At 43.6% G+C, this 19,494-nt stretch overlaps 1 protein-coding gene across 33 annotated transcripts in view; it reads right to left on the reverse strand.

The window, feature by feature from the left end:
* The window catches only part of CLASP2 (cytoplasmic linker associated protein 2), a 152,324-nt gene that overhangs the window by 100,356 nt on the left and 32,474 nt on the right, over positions 1 to 19,494 (reverse strand). For 29 of the 33 annotated variants that reach the window (XM_068152665.1, XM_068152649.1, XM_068152646.1 and 26 more), the window contains exons 4-7: positions 16,317 to 16,408; positions 15,900 to 15,975; positions 14,567 to 14,664; positions 6,049 to 6,119 (exon numbers count right to left, since the gene is read on the reverse strand). In XM_068152665.1, the coding sequence (XP_068008766.1) occupies positions 6,049 to 6,119; positions 14,567 to 14,664; positions 15,900 to 15,975; positions 16,317 to 16,408 (337 nt within the window). Of the gene's footprint in view, positions 1 to 1,981; positions 2,079 to 6,048; positions 6,120 to 14,566; positions 14,665 to 15,899; positions 15,976 to 16,316; positions 16,409 to 19,494 lie in introns of those variants that run through there. The other 4 variants (XM_068152680.1, XM_068152679.1, XM_068152681.1 and 1 more) reach the window with 2 other exon arrangements.

Here is a 19,494-nt window from a genome sequence, read left to right on the forward strand (position 1 = left end):
AAATTTAGAAATCTGTTATCTGGAGTATCTGCACAACACCCCTCAGAAACCCAGCACAGCCACACACACAAGAGTTATACACGCTGACCTCAAGAAAGCAACATTTTGTCAAGACAGGACATTTCTCGAAGGATACACAATCACTAACCTTACACCAGATTTGCTTCTTCTGTGTTGCACATATTAGAAGGATGTACAGACTATTTACAAAAACAAAAGACCATGGCAAACCTTACACTCAATTCAGAAAAAAAGAGATTAAAAACTTTTAATAGTAACCAAGGTTTTGTTTTCCCTAGCAGTTTCATAACACAACGTCAGAAGCCTGAATTCCTTGTAAATGTGGTAAGCAGCAATTTTAAGAGAGACCAACAGCTCCACAATCATCCTACACACTGTTAATTGTAGCTGGCATTATTGCTCAAAGCTCCTACACAGAATGTCAGCTGACTGCCTGAACAGTACTTTGTTCTTAGTGCCTTTGTTAATAACAAATTAAATTACAGAGAAGAGAGCCCCACAACCACCCTCACTTTATAAACTTCGACCATTACAGAGTCACAAAAATCCCATGGCTTTGCCGAGGGAACAGTTACTATTTAACGTCCTAGAACTTGCATTTTCCATGTGCCAGTTACCACAATCCATGTTTACACCAGAGAACTGTGTTGCTTCACAGGAAGGAAACAAAAACGAAAGGAAAAAAAAAACAAACAACAACATTCCTAGAAAAGATTCTCGACAAAAAAGAGCTAACTACGTGTTCAGCTCCACAAAGAGCGTAACTGCCCTTGCATGCTGCAGCTGACCAACTAAATTATAAACACCAGAGAACTGCCTGATTAAACTATACAGTCCGGCCTTAATTTCACTGCTTTGGTTACAGTGATGATCTTTTTCAGCCTCCAGCTACCAAAGAACACAGCGAGTAACACACATTGCAGGTAATTTCTTAAGGTGTCCTTTCTCAGGGCTCTCACTACTAAATTTTTTAGCAAATTCAGGTAAAAGATTCACCTTAATCTAAGCATGTGATCTTTACAAGACTGCCTTCCTCAACGTTACTTAAGCCCGCAATCATTTGTAGAAGCACACCCCTTCGACTATATATTCCTGAACTTGCTGCAAGTCTAATGAGCACCTCTCAAGTTTCTCTGAAAATAAAAACGCCTATACAGAAAGTCATCAAGGTATGAAGCTCAAAGAACCTGGGTGTCATGGAAAACCATGAGATGTGACAGAACACACGTCCAGTTTTTAACCAAAACACAGTAATATAATCTGTGTTGCTTTACTGACCTACTTTCCCTTGGTTTGTATAACAATACATCGCGCAGTGAAGGAACCCGAGTAACATCCCATGTCTTTATTAAACATATATTCCTATCCCTAGAAGCAAGGCGCTTCTGTAAGGGCTGCACTGCATTACTACACATTTCTTCACAAAACAGCGCAGATGAACTGTTTACAAAGCAGTAGAGCAAAATCCATCTCTTGCTACAAGTAACGCCGAGACGAAAGGAGTAAACGGAATGCCTGCATAAAAAGGCAGAGTAGAAACTACCAGCGTGGTGAATAATTAAGATCCGCGAGCATCCCGGAAAGCCCCGCACGGATCAAAGGCCCGGAGCTGCTGCTCCTGGTGCCCCAGGTACCCTCCGCCGGCGGCACCGCCGTGAGCGGCAGCATCCACTGCATCAGGACCAGCCGCCAGCCTGCCGCACATCAGCCTTCACGCTCCATACAGCCAACCCTTGCTCTGAGAGGCGGAAGATGCGGAGCGGAGCCCAGCGGCCCGCCTTCCTTCCCCGGAGGACATGGCCCGGCCCCCGCGGGCCCCTCCAGCCACCGAGCGCCCCGACCGACCTGCACGCCTCGCCGGAGACCGTGCACCGCTCCGCGGGCAGCCCCGCGCCTCCGCCGGGCTCCGAGCGACCCGCGCCCTCCCTCAGCACCGCGGCGCCCCGAGGCGCGCACTCACCGTCCCCCACAGCCATCATGCCGCGCCGGTGCCGGCCGCCTGCCGCAGACACCGCCGCCTCGCTTCAAAATAGCAGTCCCGCCTCGCGCGGGAGCGCCGCGGCGCCCGCCTCCCTCCCGCCGCCGCGCCTGGCCCCGCCCCGTCCCACCGGGGACTTTTACTGCGCTCCGCCCCTGCCGCCGCGGTCACGTGCCTGCGAGATCCAGCCCCGCCCGCTGGCGAGGCAGCCCCCGCGCAGCCCGCAGGGGAAGCGTCACCCCGAGGTGCGCTCATCCCCGCGGGCAAGTAGGGCAGCGCCTCAGCCCCTTCTGCCCCGCGGCACTGGTCCGGACAGGCCTCCCAAACAAGTCAGTCAATCGAAGAATCAGATCCGTTCCCGTAGTGAAAGCAATCCGCAAGCAGCAGGAGATAGCCCCAAGAACCGCGCTCAAAATCCCCTTGCCACTTGAAGTGAAACAGGTCTGTGAAGCATCTTGTGAATGCAGCAGATGCTGGAGAGTGTTTTGCAGGGGTATGCAAATCGTCATGAAAACGTAACTCAAACCCTGAACAGTTTATTCCCAAAGCGGTGTTTGAAGTGACAGAGGCAATGCATAAAGCGTGATCCAAAAGCATTGTTTTAAATACAGAAGCGGCTCCAGTTCGCTCGGTCTCGCCTCAGGAAAAGTTTAAAATGCAGGCAGAGGCACAGCCGTAACACACAACAGGCTGCGCACACATCTCCAGAAGCCAAGACACAGTTCCCTGCAGTAATAACTCAGAAACTCATCCAAGGTCTTTAAAAAACGGGAAGCAGCAGGCTGCTGTGGCCCTTCACTTCCACAAGGTTTATGCTGACCATTAGGCTTCACCAGTGAGTGAACTTTCCTATGTAAAATGATAAAGAGCTGAACTTTTAAATCGTGCCTCTGTTCTGGCCGTTGGCATTGAGCAAGTGAAAGAAAAGCTGAAACCCCTACAGAACAGCCATGGCAGCTCTCCCCTGTTTCCCTCTTTCCCAAGCGATACACATTCATCGTGTGCCAGCCGCACTGGTGAGCTCTGTCAGACGATGTCGTCATTGTCTCCATAGTAACTGTATTTCCAAAAAGAAAACAGCAAAGGAAAATAAAAACCAAGAGAGTAACGTGGGCAAACAGGTACATGCTCGTGCTACGGATTTTTGTTTGCCTTGTCTTTCAGACGTGTGCCTTGACTACGTCTTTATGACCCACAGCACAGCTCCCCGACACAGGCCACACTAGCAGCACTGGTTACTACCTGTCACATTTTGTATCTGTAAAGCCAGCGCTACCAGGCATGCTATCATCAAATGGGTAAAACCTGCATGGACCATTTATATTCAGTATAAATCATCCTGTCGGATGAATGAAGCAGAGAGCTCAATATTGTTACTTTCCCTCTTCTCTATTTCCTACCTCAAAATTTACACTACTACCTGACACAAGTCTGCTTGAATTCTCTTAGAGAAAACAGCATTTACAAACCTCAGGCAGCAGAAACAAGTGCTTTTGCAGCTTTGAGATTGGCTGATGGTTTGGTTTCCATAGAAATGAACATTGGTTTGCTGAGAAACGGGGAGGTGCTTTAAAGAGCCTTCTCCAGTTAGCAGGCACACATGTATTCCTGGTAGAGTGAAAGGACAAACCTTGCAGCACATGTCAGATTTTGCTGAAGAAGCAAACATCCTGATAGGATTGTCCTCGCGCAACATCATTATGAGTGCACACAAACCCCAAGGGTTTCATAGCAGCTAATTCATTCACATGATTTATACTGAAAGAAATTATATCTGGTTTCACTATCTGCACCTGAGGGCAAGGGGAGATGGGGGAGAGAGTAATCTAAGAAAAACAAAAACAAACAAAAAAGAAATCCAAGGTCAGCTGGAGAGGCGAGTTAGCCATGTGACTGAGCCTTTAAGTCACACTGATCAGACAAAAGCACTAAGACTCTTGTCCAGCCCCCTTGTTAGACATGGTGCCCTCTCATCTGTCAGCTTTTGATACTCCTTGCTACAACCTGCCCCAATTATTCCAGCCATGCTTGCTTCAATATGCTTTTCACCTCCTCTACTCTCTAAGAGGATCTGTCAGTCTCCATTGCCCTCCTCCTCTTTACAGTTTCAACACAGGACAACGCTAACACAGGACTAAGGGGATTGCTCACACTAGGTCCAGTCTAACACAACCACAGAGATATCAAGACAGTAAATCTACCTGCGCGCATGGGACCGCAGACATCTTTTCCTCCCCTCACATCCCTAAACACACCAAGTTTTCCAAACCTCTCATGTGCCTGAACATATTAGTACAAGCATTCTCAAAAACCAAACACACTACCGAAACCCTTCCTGTATTCAGGCTGTTTAAAGCTGTGAGTTTTGAGTGGGTTGTCGTCATCTTTTTTTTTGTGTAGCTCCTAAGTACATGCTGAATAAAAGACACTGAACAACTGACATCAGTATTATTTGGTAAATAGTCACATCTCTGGTCCTCAGAAACTAGGTCAAACTAACAAAGATTTACTCCTACAGCAATGTCACTCAGGTCAGTGAAGAAACTGACACGGTCCACAGTTGTACTGGAAAGCCCTTTGCTAATAACACACACTGAAGAGAACCCTCATCAGTACTGTTAGCTTATTTGACAAAGTAACTCAATCTGGCAAAAAGCCCTTCCTTTTGTTGGTAAAAAGGTCCACTACAGAACCGTGTCAGTCTAATTACATCAAAGCCTGTTGGAGAGGTTTTCTTCCCCCTCCCCTGGCTGGAAACATAACCCTATTCCCCACTACCTTCCCAAACCCTGCTCTGAAATATCCAAAGCACTACCAAGTCCTCAACACTGTAACAGATGTATTTAGACATTACAATGTGGCCTTTATCCAGAGATGTTTGATAAAGCTCCTGAAAGAAATGTTGGTAACAAGGCTACAGGAATTCAACAGTAACTTTCAATATGCACATGAAACAAGTAAACACATATTGTCCTTCAGAGAAAAATGAACAACAAAGCCAAGCTAAAAGACTAACAATGGAAGAGTATCTTTTCATCAACACTAAAAAAAAAAAGCCAAGATGGATGTGAGAGATAAACTTGGTTCAAGGACAAGTACTGAATCCAACATACTAGAGGAATTTTGTCTCTATGGAACCAAGACAGAGTCAGAGGCACTGTTGCACAGTAATTGCCACCTACAAATAAATGTTTTATACATCTGTAGACCAGCGCTATTATCCACGTTACAGATCAGATCAACATGACTTAAAGAAAACCAAACCTCATCAAATCTCTTAAAACAGAGACAGACAGCTCAGAAGAGCTACTGTAAACTGGTCCAGCATATTTAATTTCAATGCACTTACATTCCCTTTTGTAACTTTCTCTAAGAACTATTAACGCACCAAAAATACATGTAAAACGCATCTCTGAGCCTCTCAAACCTATCCAACTGTATTTAAATGTGTACAACCCTTCTACAATGCACAATCTAACTTTCACTCCAACTTTGCACTTGCATACTATGAAATGCTACATGAAGGATTAACAGTTAACACAGATTCTCTGTACAACAGGTTCTTTTCATGAAATACATCAAAAATAAGAGTTCAAACTCAGTAGAGAGTTTCTTCAACATGTGTCTCCATGTCACCTATTTCTGTCATTTGAAACTCCACGTAATACAAACATTATTCGTCACTTCAGCTGTAAAGAAATAAACACACCCACCACTAAACAATTCTGATTTAGAAACAGTCAGATACGACAAACCTTTCTCTGATCTTTTTTCCCCATGCATGACTACTTTGCAGCATTCCTCTATCCTCGCATGTAACTTGTTAAAGATTCACTGCTTGTTTCCATGCAGTTTCAACACCTTTTCCAACTGTGTTCTGACTGCCGTCCAGCAAATACTTTCAGTAAAAGTTTCTTTCACTGTGTCTCATTTTCTTACTGTTTGCATCTGTTTCTAGCCATCCATCTCACACTGACGATGCCAGCATTTAGACATGTATCTTGTATTAACCTAAAGCTGAATAAAAACATAGCGTCTTTCATACTCACCACTGACGCTACTCAAAATCATATTTCCAGAGTTTCTTACTTCATCAAATTTGGCAAAGATTGTTTGCAATCTGTAAAACACAACAAAAAAACACTTTTATATCCCTGAAATCTCCCAAGTCACTGTTAAAACCAGCAATCTGTTTATTACCATACATAAAAGAGTAATACAGAATACACAAGGGATTAAGAGCATCAAGTAACAATTCCTAAAGGACTCCTTTTTAGTTGAGCATCTTCACACAAATGCAAAGACGAAGTTATCTTTTGCAAAACCAAAACTGAGCATAATTAGTGGCAAGATTACAAGGAAAAAAAACAAACTCAGTTTCAGGTAGTAACATTTATTGAGTTCAGATGACTGGGATAGTGCTCTATTCATACACAACACTAAAGGCAACAACTGGAGCAATGAAATGTTTAGGGGGAGAAGGATTTTATTTGTTCTGAGACAACCACTAATTTTCCTCAAAATCTTTATTCCTCAAAATTTCCTCAGTTTTGTAATGAAAATACTTTCATAGCAGTTAGCACTTCTTACAGCAACAACTTAAATGCTTTCTCCTAAATTTAAGGTACAGTAACCCCTTTAGTGATGTTCAACACGCACACCAGGATTTAAACCCTCACAACAGAAAACACTCTGCAAATGCTTGCTTCTATGCAAACAGCCAAAAAAAGCCAACCCCAAAAAACCTCCAGATATGTAATCTAGTCCCATAAGGCAGAAAGGGTTATTCAAGCAATAAAAGCTGGCAAAACATTGCAACAGCCATTTCTCGTCATTTCTGCAGAAAGCTTAATAGAAGCAGTAGAAGTATCTCACAGGAAACAAGTGACCCACGCATTAGTCCTAGGTTTGTACTGCTATAGTAATACACTGTTCAGCTGCAAACAATTGAGAACATTTTCTTATGTTTCTCCAAAGATTTTTCTGCACTTAAGACTATTCAGATTATGGTAATATCTAACATAGACGTGAATTTTTAGCTACAAGGCTAGCAGGACTGAATCCTGACCTCAAATGCACGGAGTTGTGAACTACACAGGGCTCCGAAACACCCCAGACACAGCTCAGCTGCATTTGCAGTACTAGAGACAATCTTACCCAATTCAAAATTTCCTTAAAGAGCACATACTGAAAGGCTCTGTTTGCAACTCACAATCCAAACCATTTTAAGACAAACCAAGAAAAATGGCTAAGAACAGTGCTTGGATATGTAAATTTTCACCATACATAAAGGAACTACGTCAAGGGCACACCAAGATTTCACTTCAACATCTCCTTAAGCATACATCACTTTTACTGAATGATCCATGCAGAGAGGCTGTGCACACTGTCCCTTCTCTGACAGACTGACACCCTGTTCATCCACTGGCCATTTATCTAATAATGAAGGAAGTGATAAAACCATGATACACACCCAGATGGCAGTATAAAAAGTCTGATTCTTTACCCCCACACAACACTTCACAATAATTTAGGACTCTCAATGTACTTTCCAAATACTTCAAAGCAACCTGCTACAGAGTGCATCTGTCCTGCACTTAACAGGCCCAGCACTCAAACTACACAGATTCAGCTGACAATTCCACAAGAAGTTCTACCCTACTGCAAGCATCTAAGAAAGCAGAACCAAAAGAAAGCTTTAATGGGTTAAGTCAATAAGCCCTAACACAACCCAGCAGTCACTCTACCATTTCATCTTATCTCAAAACTAGATGTAGCTCAGCAGTAGTTTACCTAACCTTCCCCTAACTCAGCTGGGTGTCTGCTCCCCAGAGCACATTTTCCTCCCCACCACCATCACATTTATGACCACTGCAGCCACCCCAAAATGTCTGAAAAGGCCACAACTCACTCATGTCAGACTACACTGCTTTAAGATTAAAGCCTTTTTGTTTTTTTAAATGAAAAGGTCAAATTGCAAAGTAGAGGCTGTCAGTAAAACCTGAAAAAGAATGGCTACAATTATCTGAAATGCTGTTTGGGTACTGCTGTTCACTAGTGACACGTGGAATCCCATTACCATACTTTGTGCATCCAAATGTACGCAGTGGAAAGTTCACACAACAATCAATAAACACAGCCATGCATTAGGTCATCTTGCTTTCCTAACAGCAAGTCAATGCATTTGCTTCAGAAGTACCATAGGAAGCATTTCTATTGCTTACCAGCGGTTACGAGTTCCCCTCCACACTGCTGGAGTCCATACTGCACACTGCATTAACAGTTCACCTACTTAAAAAGGAGGACTTAACACTACATCTGAAAGGCTGAAACTGTCATCCTGAGAGAAACTGAACAGGAAAACTAGAGAGATTAGCAGATTCCCTTTGAAATTGCACTTCAAATGTTATGTTCTGTTAGGCTGCCGTGATGCATCTGGCACACCTATTTTAGAACATCGAAAAGAATTAAGAAAGAAAATTAAATTCCTGCTCTTTTCAACTTAGTTTTCAGAAATGCTTTCCTGAGCATTTTAAACAGAAGAAAAACCCAAATGCTTCCTTATAAATACACTGTAATTATACACACATTGCCTCTCAGGGCATAACATCTAGTAAAGTACTAGCTGTGAGTGCTGATGTGTTTCTCAGCACTGGATGCTATGCAGCCAGTGGCACAGGCTGGAGGGCACCACAGTGCTGCCACTGCTAAAGCTTTCAAAGCATGTCTTTATGAGCAGAGGTACACTCTGAAGTATTTCATCACAATTTTAAAACCCCCAAACAATCCAGTAAAACACAGCTCACAAGGCAGCCAAGCGCTACTGCGGATCCAACCCTCTCTTTAGTACAGCTTACAGAAACTGTAACTACTACTTTGCAAAGACTCTCACAAAACGTTTCTTCCTCTCTCTCCTCCCTCCCAGCTCTTCATGCCACCCATTTGACATTGTTTTCACACAGCCACGGGCAGCAAGGCAGTGTAGGCTAAGGTCTCTAAAATTATTGCAACCACAGTGAGTTTAAGAATGTTCACAGGAGGTCAGCTCCCAGCAAAAGATAGGCAGGCCAAGGAATCCAAGGAAGTTGAGAGGGCTGGGTCAACACTGGTTGCAGTGTCAGCAGCAAGCACCATTCCATGAGAAGACAGCATTATAACTCCTTGATCTCATATTTGCAAGCCCAAGTCTGGATATGGCAGTGAAGAAGTCATCAATCAGTAGAAATACTATGTCAGCAGCAAATAGAAATACCTTCTCCCTCCAAAAATGCACAGACACATCTTCTGCAACTTCCCATACAGAGGGACAAACCCCAAGACATAAGCAACCCCCAAACAACACATGCTCAGGCCACTTCTGCACAAGTTGGACTGTCGTTGCTGTCTCAGTGAAGGAACAAATGAATGTGTGAGGTTACAGCACTTCAAATAGTGGTCCTGGCTCTCTGCTAACTCTCCTGCGGCAGGTGACATGTCCCTATCAAAAGATTCACATACCGTGGTGATTACATTCAAGCCCAAGACACAGCTTGAGCTGACGTGCATGCTCATGGAAATGTGCGTGCTAGCAAAGAACACACACTGCGCTTCTCGACTGAACAGCTGCTATATGTGACCATGCTTGAGGGAGTTCAACTGTTTGCATGACAGGCAGAGCGGGGAATACCTAAAGTTTGGATCTTGTGATGAAGAAGCAAAGAAATCACCACTCCCCTGTCAACAGCAGAAGGCTAAAGAAGAAGAAAGCTGGTGACTAGCCTGTTTTTCATGTCCAAAGCGCGTCTAAGGCAGGAAATGGACCATATGAAGCCTTACACTTTTTCCCCCCTACTCCTCCCTTCCAAAAAAGCAAACGGGATCTTGCATTGACATCAGACGTGCCCACATCTGGACACAGCAGACGGGCCTCATCTACCACATGAACCAGAGAGATGAATGGCCTGTGCATACTACATAACATGCAGTATTCAGAAATGTACACTGCAACATGCTTTAACACTTCAGGATATGAAGCTGCTGCCCTGGATACAAGAACTAAACAAAGAACCGATATTCATGTTTCTCAGGTGACACTGGGAAAAGTTGTCAGAAGACTTCCTGAAAGATCTTTAAAGGCTTAAAACAAAAGACTAAGCAACTGCTACCTACCCAGAGCCACACAGACTATTTCCATCCAGGGGGGATCAGCCATACTGTAACAAGCTCACTTTTGGCTCTTACAGAGTAAAATCTGTTCACACTTCTTGGCTCACACAACAAGAAACATAACATCCACTTTCAGTACTCACAGATGTATTAACACTAATATTTATGTGCCCAGTACCAAAGAGTGTCAAACCACGTTGGCAGCAACTTGAACGAAAGGGCAAACCTCCAGATTTCTGGCCACGGAGTTGATAGTCATTTTTCTGAAACAGGAATGTGCTTTAGGTAAAAGACACAGTATTATTCTGAGGTTTGTAAGCTTAGCAATAACAAACAGAAAGAGGAACTTGCTACTTTTTTTAATAGAAACTAAATGACAAATTAGTCTCTGTAAAGAATGAAAGTGCACTGAATAAAAATGCAGTAGTAGCAAGTATCATTGAACTGCAACAGTAAGATGCCACTTTCTTTTCTTCACTACCTAGACTCCAACAGCTCCAATAACCTTCTCTAGAAAATCCAGTACTTTCCACAAAGTTGAGCCTACCAGGTGCAGATTACAAGACCTTTAAAGCCTACTACTAATAAATTACTAACTACATTTGGCTTTATATAGACACAACATGTATATACTGTTTAAGGAAGTAGAAAAATTTCTCAAAACAGTGCTTGATTAACTTTCCTGCTTTCCTCTCAGCAGGCAGGAGCTAACTGAGTGCTTCAGTGCAGAGTAGGTTCAAGCAGCAACATACAGCTCTCCAATGTGTGATTTGGTATGTAAACTAACCAAACCTACATTCTATTAGTCACCTGTGCACCAAATCCTGCAGTATTAAGGTTTTTCTGCTCATATTTATGTTTACAGGCCATTTCTAATGCAGCATCACACAGCGAAGGAGCTGCAGTGCAGTTCTGTAAGGCTGAACTCAAGGACTGACAGCAGCCGTGTCTGAACTACAGATTAGCCACAATACTTAAAACCTTTAAAACCTACCCAGACACACAGATACCAGTACAGATTCCCCCCCAACAATGACAAGAAGATACTCTGTCAAAGGGCTTTTTCCACAGATCATAGCTCCTGTATAACCACACGAAACTTTGACTGTGTCTAAGTGAAGGGAAAGTTCCTGACAAGCACTGGAGAAGCATCTTTAATTAGGTCTGCCTCAGAAGGAACAGCCTGCGCTACCACTGAGCTAATCTGTCTTTCCTGTCCTTTGTCAACTGCCCTGTTAGGCGAATGAAGGAGTAAGAAAAGACTACAGGAACTCTGCTTTCTGTCAGCAATGGATGGGAGACTAGCAGCCCCACACTCAACTCAAGTAAATCATCGCTCCGCCTTCATCTCAACCTGGAAACTACTGCAGAGGACAGCACTGAGATTCAGCTCATGTATTATTTCACACTAACCTTGACTGTCAGGTGCATAACTGGTCTAGTTTGGTAGCAATAAGCTGTTTAACATGCAGGACAAGGAGCCTTGCCTCTTTGTCAGCGTAAAGGGTACAACTGTGCTTGAATTTTGTATTCGTCTGACTCAGGCAGTAGGAATAACAATCTGGCACCCACTGCAACTAAATTAGAAGCTGTTGATTGGCCTGAGGATGCAAAGCTCCTATGGTGTTTAATCCTATTTGGATCCCAAGATTTACTCAGATTGTGTCACAGAGAAATGTGAACAGGCTGAATGCTGAACCCAAATTACAGGCAGACCCAACATTCATAGAACAAACAAAGGCTGTTATCTGCATTCTTTTGCTCTTATTTTCTATTCCAAAAGATGTCCAAGACCCTGTCTTAATGCCAGGAGAATCTTCTCTGGTATGTTCCAATTAACTCTATGAAACTCAAGTTGCTAGAATTGTAGGAATAATGTGGCTTGAACTTCTGTGATAACCATATGATCCCTTAGTAGTCTGAAATTGTGACAGCCATTAAATAGAAGAGAATGTTTACAACTTCCCATTCCCATAGACGGGGTAAGCTTTTGTCCAAACATACTGAACTCTGCCTGGAATTTGAAACAATTAATTCAACACCACTCTGCAGTGATGTTTTGATACCCCCAAAAATCATCATTAAAAACTCAGACTGATAATGTTTTAGAAGGGTCTTTTGGGGCACAGCATCCATTCTGACATTCTCTCTCAGAGAAATCAGGAAGACTCAGATTGAGCTGATAAGAGGTTAACACTATTTTATTTAGTCTAATGTGCTTTAATAAGGCATTTGAAAGATTTTTACTCTATAAACAGTCTCTCCCACTAAGTACCATCTCAAACTTTGTCTGCCTTTCTTAATTGAGCCAATACTTACTTAGGTAGCAACAAAACAGTGACTACTTTCATATAAACTGAGCTACACACAACACAGACCAGCCTTTAAACATCAGAATTGTTTTTTAGGAAGACAAAGGACCAAATCAAGTATGGATTCTCAAAACTACTTTGCACCTTTTGCAAGAATCATCCGGTGTCTTGTGATGGCAAGTCTAACAGACCAGTGAACTTGCTTTCCGAGTACTACCTCCCCACTAGACCCCAGAACTGGAAAGGACTGGTCCAGTGTAATTAGCAAGAAGCAAGGGAAGACAAGTTTTTCAGTGTAACTACCTTCAAGAAAGTAGAAGCTTGTTGATTTTCCACACTTCCATTGCACATTCACACACATACACACACAGAGACCTTCTGGCACATGCACAATATAAGGGAAGTATGGATTTCAGAGCTTTGCTTGAGACTCTTCTACACTGAGGCTAAACAGCAGCTCTAGAATAAGGAACAAGATCTAGCTATTCAAGTATTTTCTAACTATTTGTTCACTGCACTCAGCATGTATTTGCTTCATTTTTGAAACGTTTTTCTACTGCAGTCCAACTCTCAACTTCTCTTAAAGTCAGGGGATTTTAGTTGGAGCATGTAAGGCTGCTTTTCATCACACACATGAACGCCTCTGCCACAAAGAAAAGATCACTACAAAGAAGTGTTGTAACATCCCAATGGAAGCAAAGCTAACTAGAAAAACCTCAGTGCCAGGGAAAGTGATGGAGCAGATTATCCTGGCGGCAATAACTGCGCACCTGAAGGATGGCCAAGGGCTCAGGTCCAGCCAACATGGATTTAGGAAGGGCAGATCCTGCCTCTCCAACCTGATCTCTTTCTATGATCAGGTGACCCCTCTGGTGGATGTGGGGAGGCCTGTGGATGTGGTCTACCTGGACTTCAGCAAGGCCTTTGACACCGTCCCCCACAGCAAACTGCTGGCTAAGCTGTCAGCCCGTGGGTTGGACCATTACACTCTGTGCTGGGTTAGGAACTGGCTGGAGGGCCGGGCCCAGAGAGTGGTAGTGAACGGTGCCACATCCAGCTGGAGGCCAGTCACCAGTGGTGTCCCCCAGGGATCAGTGCTGGGCCCTGTCCTCTTCAACATCTTCATCGATGATCTGGATGAGGGGGTCGAGTCAGTCATCAGCAAGTTTGCAGATGACACAAAGTTAGGGGCAGATGTTAGTCAGTTAGAGGGTAGAAAGGCTCTGCAGAGGGACCTCGACCGACTGGACAGATGGGCAGAGTCCAATGGGATGGCATTCAACAAGTCCAAGTGCCGAGTGCTGCACTTTGGCTACGGCAATCCCATGCAGAGCTATAGGCTGGGGTTGGAGTGGCTGAGAGCTCCCAAACAGAGAGGGACCTGGGGGTGCTGATCGACAGCCACCTGAATATGAGCCAGCAGTGTGCCCAGGTGGCCAAGAGGGCCAATGGCATCCTGGCCTGCATTAGGAATAGTGTGGCCAGCAGGAGCAGGGAGGTCATAGTGCCCCTGTACTCTGCTTTGGTTAGGCTGCACCTTGAGTCCTGTGTCCAGTTCTGGGCCCCTCAGTTTAAGAAGGACATCGAAACACTTGAGCGTGTCCAGAGAAGGGCAACAAGGCTGGTGAGAGGCCTTGAACACAAGCCCTATGAGGAGAGGCTGAGGGAGCTGGGATTGTTTAGCCTGGAGAAGAGGAGGCTCAGGGATGACCTCATTGCCCTCTACAACTACCTGAAGGGTGGTTGTAGCCAGGAAGGGGTTGGCCTCTTCTCCCAGGCAACCAGCACCAGAACAAGAGGACACAGTCTCAAGCTGCGCCAGGGGAGGTTCAGACTCGAGGTGAGGAGGAAGTTCTTCACCGAGCGAGTCATTCGTCATTGGAATGTGCTGCCCAGGGAGGTGGTTGAGTCATCGACCCTGGAGGCGTTCAAGGGGAGATTGGACGTGGCACTTGGTGCCATGGTCTAGTCATGGGGTCTGTGTTGATAGGTTGGACTCGATGATCCCCGAGGTCCTTTCCAACCTAAGTGATACTGTGAAAATTGCAGTAATTTTAAGAACAGTGACACAGAACATCTCAGGATTACAAAATCACAAGAGCTAACTCACCTTCCAGGTGGAATTCCTCTCTTTGTCAGGTCTACTCGTACTTTCTCTCCCACATGTCTATAAATCTCTACAATGGCCAGTATGGCAGCATCTCTCACCTGCAAACACAGGTTCAATGGTTAATTTCAGGGTCACAGAAACCAAAACAACATTTGCCGACAACCCACTAATCATCCGGTTTCTATCAACCTGTAAGCCTTTCACAAAACACTGAAACATTGAGGATGGAAGGGAAAGGAAAGACAAGATGGTATTTGTTCCAAATTAGAGCATCTCCAGATGGTGAATGAAACATCTTAGAAATAACAGCTCTAGACAGAATTTCTGGGACTGACATAGTATTTTGGAGGGGGAAGGGAGGGGGGGGGGGAAGTGGTTCATTTAGGACTCTATCACAGTATTTAGGACTCTATCACAGTATGCAGTGCTTCCAAAAGTTAGTCCATGTACTCAGTACTGACACATCATATTGCTCTCATCTGTTTCTTAACCCAGTGAGGCCCTTCTGGAAAACTAAGGACCTGAATGCCCAGGGAAGCAGGCCAAAGTGATCAGTGTTTTTCCTCACTGCCTTCAGCAAATAGTATGTGACACCACAAACAAAAAAGAGCAAACGGAAGAGGGGAAGGAACATTAAGAACAAGCAGAAGTGTCTCTTAGAAAAAATTAAACCATAGTCACTGCAATGAAAACTGCCCCAAATGCATGTCAGTGAACACTGTTCTCCTCTAGAAGGAATTACTGGAATGGCTTTATTGTTTTTTGTAGGAGTTCAAACTAAGCCCACAATTGCTCTATCAAAACATGAACTGCATCTTTACTAATAATCAACAACTTTATTTTCCCTGCAGGTGTTTTTGCTTAACTGATCAACTTTAACTACAGTCCTTGCATGTGCTCAAATGTCATTTGGATTCTATGTAGGAAATTATTACATCTGATAATGTTCTCTTTAGCAAATCTGGCAGACTATTACAGGTCTCATGTAAGGGCTCCTGGAGAAAATGCCTCCTCTTTTATTTTTTTTCCTCCTTTTTTTCAACATGCCCTATAAGAAACAACTATTTTCAGTACTGACTGGTTAGAAGCTCTGAAGACAAACCTAAAGGAGTTGCTGTATTGCAACACTGCTGCCTTTGCAACGCCACCTTCATCTTCCAATGGATGGACTGACTCAGAAGAAAATGGGTTTATTGTTTCTCATGCGAGAAAATAATGATCTGTTGTATACAAGCCAGCCTATTGGCTTTCCTTAAATGCCTCCATTTATTTTGCTTTCACTCCTCCATCAAAGCACAGCTGCTGAAGCACCAGTAAGCAACAAAATCCTCACCTGACTATTGGAGTCACCAAATGCTGTGCACAGATGTGGTACCAGCTTGCTGAGGACTAATGGTTGTGCACCATAACTGAAAAAAAAGAACCCAAACAACAGTTAACATGTTTGTCGGGGGTTTATAACAGAAAACCAGGAAATACTTTATGCAGAAGTCAACTTTTAGCTTAGTATTGGTAAAATACAAGTTTACAGCAAACTGTATCTCTCCCTTACCAGCCTTTTGTCTGTGTTTAAGGAAGAAAAAAAATACTACTACCTTTAGTCCTTCCTTCAGAAAGCTCACAAGTTAAGTTGATTGCTCCTATTTGTTAGTTTAACTGAATCAGACTTCCTAAATGGTTAGTGTTAGAGACAAATGGCATTCAAAAGGAGGACAGAACTGTTAGGTCTCCATAGAAACCAAAAGCTTACATGTTTAGGGTAGCAATGAGGCACAAACACACTCCTTCTCGGGATCGGTAGTTCTTGTGTTTAAACCCAACAGCAAGGCGTTCCCAGATGTACTACGAAGACAGAAGTCATTGTCTTTGATTAGCAGGAGCACAGCACGACATAATTCTATCCGTATTTTAAAACGACATTTGTAATAGTCACAAAAGTCCCCCAGAAGACTGGTCCACTGGGAAAATAAAGGCCCTTCCCCAAGGAAATTGAGTTATAAAATGCACAGAATAGAGCACAGCCTATTCCTATGCCAAAATCAATTTCTCAAAAACACTCTACAGAAAAACTGAGTATTTTTATTATTTGAGAAGCAGCTCTTAAATACACACACAAAATGAACGCTAACATGACAAACTACTGACTCAAGCAGAAGTTGCTATTTTTTTTGCTTCATGTTGTTCCCCTGTCAAAATCTCCTCTCATCTATTTTAGCTTGTCCTTATCCATACTCCTGCTGCCCACTTCTCCCCTACTTTTATTTTTCTTCATTATTTATTTCTTCCCAATTTGTTGCAATTCCTTTGCTTCAATTTCTGTCCTGCTTTCCTGTCTCCTTTTGTGCCGGTGCTGCTTGCTGTAGTACAGTTCCCTGGCTCACTAAACCCTCAGTTCCCTTCCTGCACACTCATTTTTCTCTGCCCGCCTTTAGTCTTCCCCTCCTCAGTTCTTCTCCTTTTTTACCTTTCCATCTCCTTGCCGTCCTCTAGCTGAACATTAGGGCGTAGGAAGCGTAACCAGGAAGCTCAGGGAGCATGGGGATTCTCCGGAGTGTTGCGGAGCAGATGCAGAGCCTCCAGCTGGAACTCCCCCAGCTGCAATGCTGCCATTACAGCCTTGCCAGCACCCGCGGGGAGCGTTGCCTAGCGATGGCTGCACACTGGCAATAGCACACTCTGCAGCCTGGCACCACCCCCGAAGTGCTGCAATTGCAACGTGCAGCGGCTCCAGACCAAACTGCTCAGGGCGTTAGATACAAATTATCACAGCTGTGGTCACTTCTCCAGACAAACCCTTCACCGACAATTACTGATCGACAGAACAGCATCAGAACGGGAACGGCTGCAGCTCCTTCATTAATGATGATGCAGCACTTGAGAGCAGAGGTAGCGTTTTCCAATTACAGCCTTTCTTATTTTCTCCCACCTGGGGTTTCTTGTTTATTTGTTCTATATTTAATTACATTGAAACAAGCCTTAGACAAGCAGGATATGCCTTGCCAAATCTGCATAGTTTAACAACAAAGAACAGGGTTTTATGGAAGAAAACACTCCCATGAACCCACTGTCCGGGACAGACATGGGGGGAAAGGAAATCTCCTTGCTAGGTGTAAAAGCAAAGCAACATAGAACAAAAAAAAGCCTAACAAACAACAAACCAAACCAACCAACCATAAAACTGAACAGATAGAGAGGGAACTGTACACTACTGAGACAAGCAAAGCAGACTTAACAGGAATGTACTCTTCCCCTAAATCAACCTCACTTAAAGAACTAAATTCCTCTAAAAAGAGGAAGTCAGATGTCTGCTTAGAAAGTTCAACTCTCAGGACTCACTAGCAACATTGTCCACCTCCATTTGTCCCACTCAAGCGTTTATACCACACCTATGCTCTTATTTTTATGCTTCCCTGCCCATCACCAGCTATATCTCAATTCTTGCTCATAAAGAAAAATCCCACAAAACAAATTAAATAATATCCAGCAACACACTACAACACCCAAAATGAGTCGATTGGAAGGGAACTTACAGGACTTTTCTCCAAAAAAATAATTACATCTACTCATCTCTTCCAAAGAGATGTTTCCCTGCAGCAAAGGGAGTGTAAGAATCTGTACTTCAGTGTTGAAGGCACAAGGCACACTTCTGTAGTTGTGGTCCCTGCTGGGAGGATGACTGATGCTTTAAATGACACACAAGCTGTCCTAGAGCAGCCAGATGAAGTCAGGTTTCTCCAGCCCTAAGGGAGCTGCAGAAGAGCCAGACCTCTCAGTGTGTTCCTCTGACCTCATGAACCTTTGTTGTCTCTGATTTGGCAAGCAACCTTCAAAGGGGACGGAGGCTTTCAATCACCTCAGTGTACAGCCTAACAACTCTTCAGGAACTGGAGGATGGAGTAATAGGGTAGTAGTCTTTCAAGAGGAGGGCCTAGCAGGAATTGCCACATTCTTTATTGGCAATTGTTCAAATTAAGGTGTCACCAAGATGCGCACTTATCCAAATGCTACCATAGAGGCAGGTGCACATTTGGGTCTGCATGACAGGCACTTGACAGCATCCTGGGACCAGGAATATGTCACTCAGGAACTATTTGCACTTAGGCATGATGAAGTGCTGCAGTTTCTCTTTGCCAACGGATACAACCAAAACCAGATTTCCCAGAAAGGTAAAGGCATGTCTCTGTGGATGACACTAACAGACTCTGATGCCTAAACCCCAGTCAGATCCATGATCAAATCATGTAAGAAAATGCCTCATGTTGGAAGGGAGATAAATATGTTTCTACAGTTGCCTAACGTGTTACCTGTGTTTCCCATCAGGCAAAACCAAGCAACTAGGAGTATTTTTTTCACTGCAGATTATTGTTCCCTGCACACAAACATTCAAACCTCTATCTATGAATAATCAGAAGTCATGAATTAGCATGCAAAATAACCTATTTTTCATTCACAAACCCCCCAAGGCATTCTCTAGTAACTTCTTCACTTAAAATCTCAGGAACTGTTTTAATTCAGAACTCAAAGAGTAAGTTCCTATTGACAACCAGAGCTCCAAGGAACATCTTAACTCAAACAGTATCATCCCACTGAACAACACAACAGTTTTCAGACTCTCACACAGCAGAAATTCAAGGTTTAGGACTTGGAAGCCACTTGGCTTAACTCTAACCTAAGATGATGACTCAGAGGGCAACCTAACCACATTTCAGTTTGACCAAAGTTCACACATCATGTTTGTCACAGATCTAGAGGCCAAATTTTTTAAGTCAGAAAGCACCACTCCAAATGCAGGAGCTTGATGAATAAACTTATTTAATCCCATTATGCAAACTCAAACCCATGACATGAAAACATCTCCCCAGAATTTAGCTAGGATACACAAAAACTGCAGCTTCTCTCCGTGCCAGATTTTTATCTTTACCTGTCAA

This window comes from Melanerpes formicivorus, unplaced genomic scaffold (genome assembly GCF_026170545.1).
Source record: "Melanerpes formicivorus ecotype bairdi unplaced genomic scaffold, bMelFor1.0.p_v2 SCAF_24, whole genome shotgun sequence".
NCBI classification, from domain to species: Eukaryota; Metazoa; Chordata; class Aves; order Piciformes; family Picidae; genus Melanerpes; species Melanerpes formicivorus.